At 36.2% G+C, this 3,596-nt stretch overlaps 1 protein-coding gene across 1 annotated transcript; it reads left to right on the forward strand.

The window, feature by feature from the left end:
* Window positions 1-546: 546 nt before the first annotated feature.
* LOC142349821 (RWD domain-containing protein 1-like) lies at window positions 547-1,458 on the forward strand. Its single transcript, XM_075401611.1, has one exon. It carries the CDS (start codon window positions 725-727, stop codon window positions 1,436-1,438), a length of 714 nt encoding a protein of 237 aa, XP_075257726.1. The 5' UTR covers window positions 547-724; the 3' UTR covers window positions 1,439-1,458.
* The last annotated feature ends 2,138 nt before the right edge of the window (window positions 1,459-3,596 follow it).

Consider the following 3,596-nt stretch of genomic DNA (forward strand, 5'->3'; position numbering starts at 1 on the left):
TCCAACCAGACGAGCGTACCACACTAAAGAACCTTATTTTAACTTTATAATTTCTGCATAATCTACTCATTTATTTCTTCCTTTTGACTAGTGTTTTCTTTTGTACCACGCTCAATTAACTTAAGATGTAATATATTTTGCACGGGCGCCTGTAATATATTTTGCACGGGCGCCTGCTGTAACTCGAACTACGGACAACTACGTCAGTAACAAGTTTCGTTCCTTTTCTGTTTGTGTCCCCCCCAAGCTTAGTGGGCGCATGTTATTTGCGCCCCCCAGACGCACTTGCCATATTTTTACATAATGATTCACTTTGTAATGGCACGTGCTCTGTAACGGGAGGGGGGGGGGCATGACGTACTGGGCGGCGGGGGGGGGGGGGGGGTCACAAATGGAAAAAAATCCCAAAAAAAGACCCTTGAGTTATATTTCCTTTGGCGCGTGTCTTCGATCGTTGAGTGGTTGCACAAAAGTATATCTTTATATTCTGACAGAAAGAAACGTATGCTGTTTTCCATTAATACAGCCTTTTAAAATGTAGTCACTTATAGTGGTAAATGATTTGAGTTTTTGTGATGGGATTCTCGAGGACCTAACCCCACCAGGCTGAGGGTCAGCTGAACTGTAATAGGAAATGGGAAGGAGACAGAGTTTGATGCTTTCGTCATTGCGCTGAAACTTGCGTGTAAAAATATCTTCACACGGCATTTTTCAGTGTTGAGTGATGAGTTTGGAAGAACAAGAAATTGAAATTGATGCATTGCGCAGTATCTACCCTGAAGAGTTTGAGCTGACAAAGGAAGACGCTCCTTTTGAATTGAAAGTTTTTCTAGTCTCTCAGCCTGTTGATTGTGGTCCTGAAGATGACCCTGAAGAATTTGAAACAAAATTAACCCTTTTAGCTACGCTACCAGAGACATATCCGGAAGTTTCCCCCGAATACAGATTAGTTGATATTAAAGGATTAGACGATATGGAGTTTGAGACTGTAGATTTGGCAATCAAGCAACAAATTGAGGATAATATGGGAATGTCTATGATTTTTGCAATTTGTTCAGAAATCCAGAACCAGCTTTCGTCGATATCGGAGCAAAAGATGAAAGCGAAAGAAGCAGAAATAGAAAGAAAAAAGAAAGAACAAGAGGAGATTGAGATGCAAAGGCTCATAGGCACTCCTGTTACAGTCCAGTCGTTTTTAGAATGGAAAGCTAAATTTGATGCAGAAGTAACGTCAAAAAGAGTAGCGACGAAAGCGGCCGCTATTGATGATAAGTCTGGCAAAATAACAGGAAAGCAGCTATTTCTTCAGGATAATAAATTGGACAGTTCAGATCTTGCGTTCTTAGAAGGTGGCATTGAGACGATGGAAATCAATGAATCTCTATTTCAGGAAGAAGACGATTTTGACATTGAAGATGACGAATTATCAGATGATTGAAGCAATTAAATTTCGTCCGATTTGTTTTTCAGAATTAGTTAGAAATTATCAAAACGTTCTTTCACGTGCCTTGTTTCATGCAGGACATCTAAAAAATTATGTTTCGGTAGAATAAGAACGGGTTCCGAGTTTCTCAGTTATGGATTTGCTGAGCACTTAAGCCACGCGATATAATTGATACTGGAATAGGAGTTGATGTTGAGGTATTGAGTCTTCCAATTGAACTCGTCACCTCATAATTTATACGAAAGCATAGTATAACTATGCTTTCGTATAACGAAAGACAAGATATTCTTTTAATCTGCATGGAGGATCTCAATGAGCATAGAACTTGTCCACTCTCAGCTGCACGTTCTAATTTATTACATAGTAAAGTTCTACGGAGACGGAAGATCCGCCCGGGTGATGATATATAGTATGAGCTGCCAGAAAAAATTCAGTGCTGATTGGGTTTTGTTGCCATCAAAAATTTTTCTTTGAATAAATTTTGCTTCGTAAAATTTTTCTAAACTAAAAATGTTTGCTTTGAAATTCTCTGGCCAATATTCCGAAACAATTCTTTTATTTTTAAAGAAAACGTGGTAACTCTGGAAAGTCCGTTCACGAATCACCCTAAAATTGGCGACAATTTCCTGAAGTTGATTTGTGCGATATTTTGGCTACTTTTCCTTTTTCAAATTGTTGCGAATTGTTTGTTCTACCACGTAATGAAGGTTCCTAGTTGATTTAATTTTGTTTTCGATTAACGAATAAATTTCTCCAGCAAAAAGAAATAATTAGAAAAATTGGAATTATTATGAGACTTTTTTCAGAATACTTTTTGTATTGAGCGAATAATTATCAGAGTGAGCTATTGTCGATTAATTAAGTTCCTATTTTTTGTCTGTGAAACCAAATTGTGAAATTATTGTTCACTTTAGTATACAAAGTATTGGCCTAAAATATATTGTTATACAGTGCAGAATTCTGGAACTTACGATTTTCCGCAGAAATATTAAATCTCAATTGGAATATCGCAATTTTTTTATGAGTCTAGGACACTCTATAAAACGACTCAAACAAGAAAACTTGCCGAATCTTAAACTTGAACTGGTGTAAAAGTTTAAGATATAATAGTTTATCTTTTTAAATAATAATGAATGATGTTTATTGTACTGTACGTAAGGGATTCAAAATTTTGCTTTAAAATATTGTTTTTTCCATGAAAACAATCCTGAGCTCGAATTTAAATTAAACTATGCATATGAAGAATCATAGTATTGTCTGAACTGAGGTCGGTGTCTTATAACACTGTCAAGGACGCATTCAAATTAGATGGGTGTTCAAAAAATGTAATAGATGTGCTGACGTAGGACTTTGTGCAAATCCTTTCCCTTCAATTTGCACAATTTAAGGGTAAGCTGCAAGTTTCCGTTTCTTAAAAAAACGCCTTATTGAACCGCCCAAATTTTGTGTAGGATATAGACCACTTCATAAAAAAGAAAACTAGAGCTATCAAAGGGATTTTTGCGCTGATTTCAATATTGAAACTCTAATACCAAACAGAAGCAATGAGGAGATGGCAGAAGTATTTCAATTGTAGGGCTGCCATTTGAGGTGTGATATCCATTGTACACGACAAACAAAAAACGGCGATAGCGCAGCTGACCTTTTCTTCGCAACATCGAAGACCCGATGATATGCTGAAAAGATAGAATAACTGATCATTTTTTATTGTCGTAGAAAAATGCTTTGTGTTTCCACCTGTAGAAACATCATTCTTTGAATAAGCATTTTTTAAGCTTACAAATGAAGTTTCTTCGATCTGAATTTTTGGCTGTACAATAATTTGAAAGCAAATATTGTGTTCAAGAAATCTTTGTTTCTTTAAAATATGCTAAGGTTAAAGAAAAACATGCTCCATCTAAAGAAAAATAATAAACAACGACCGTGCGACCAGCATAATTTAAATCTTGTCAGAGCAAAAGTTGGGCCATTTCCAAAACTTGGTTTCACTTAGTCTGAGATCTTGAGATCAAAGATTGAGATATGCCTGGCGAAAAGTGTGGAATGTCGAGCGATCAGTTAAATAACTACTTTTTTAGAATTGGAAAGCATTAAGCAGGTACTAAGTACTCCAAAAACTGTAAATAAAGTCTTTGCTAAACACTATTTCAAA

The sequence above is a fragment of the Convolutriloba macropyga genome, chromosome 11, assembly GCF_964194025.1.
Source record: "Convolutriloba macropyga chromosome 11, txConMacr16.3, whole genome shotgun sequence".
Lineage (NCBI taxonomy): Eukaryota > Metazoa > Xenacoelomorpha > Acoela > Convolutidae > Convolutriloba > Convolutriloba macropyga.

Bases quoted from the DNA above. Each gene is read 5' to 3' on its own strand.
- LOC142349821 (XM_075401611.1), top strand. From the start codon at position 725: ATGAGTTTGGAAGAACAAGAAATTGAAATTGATGCATTGCGCAGTATC.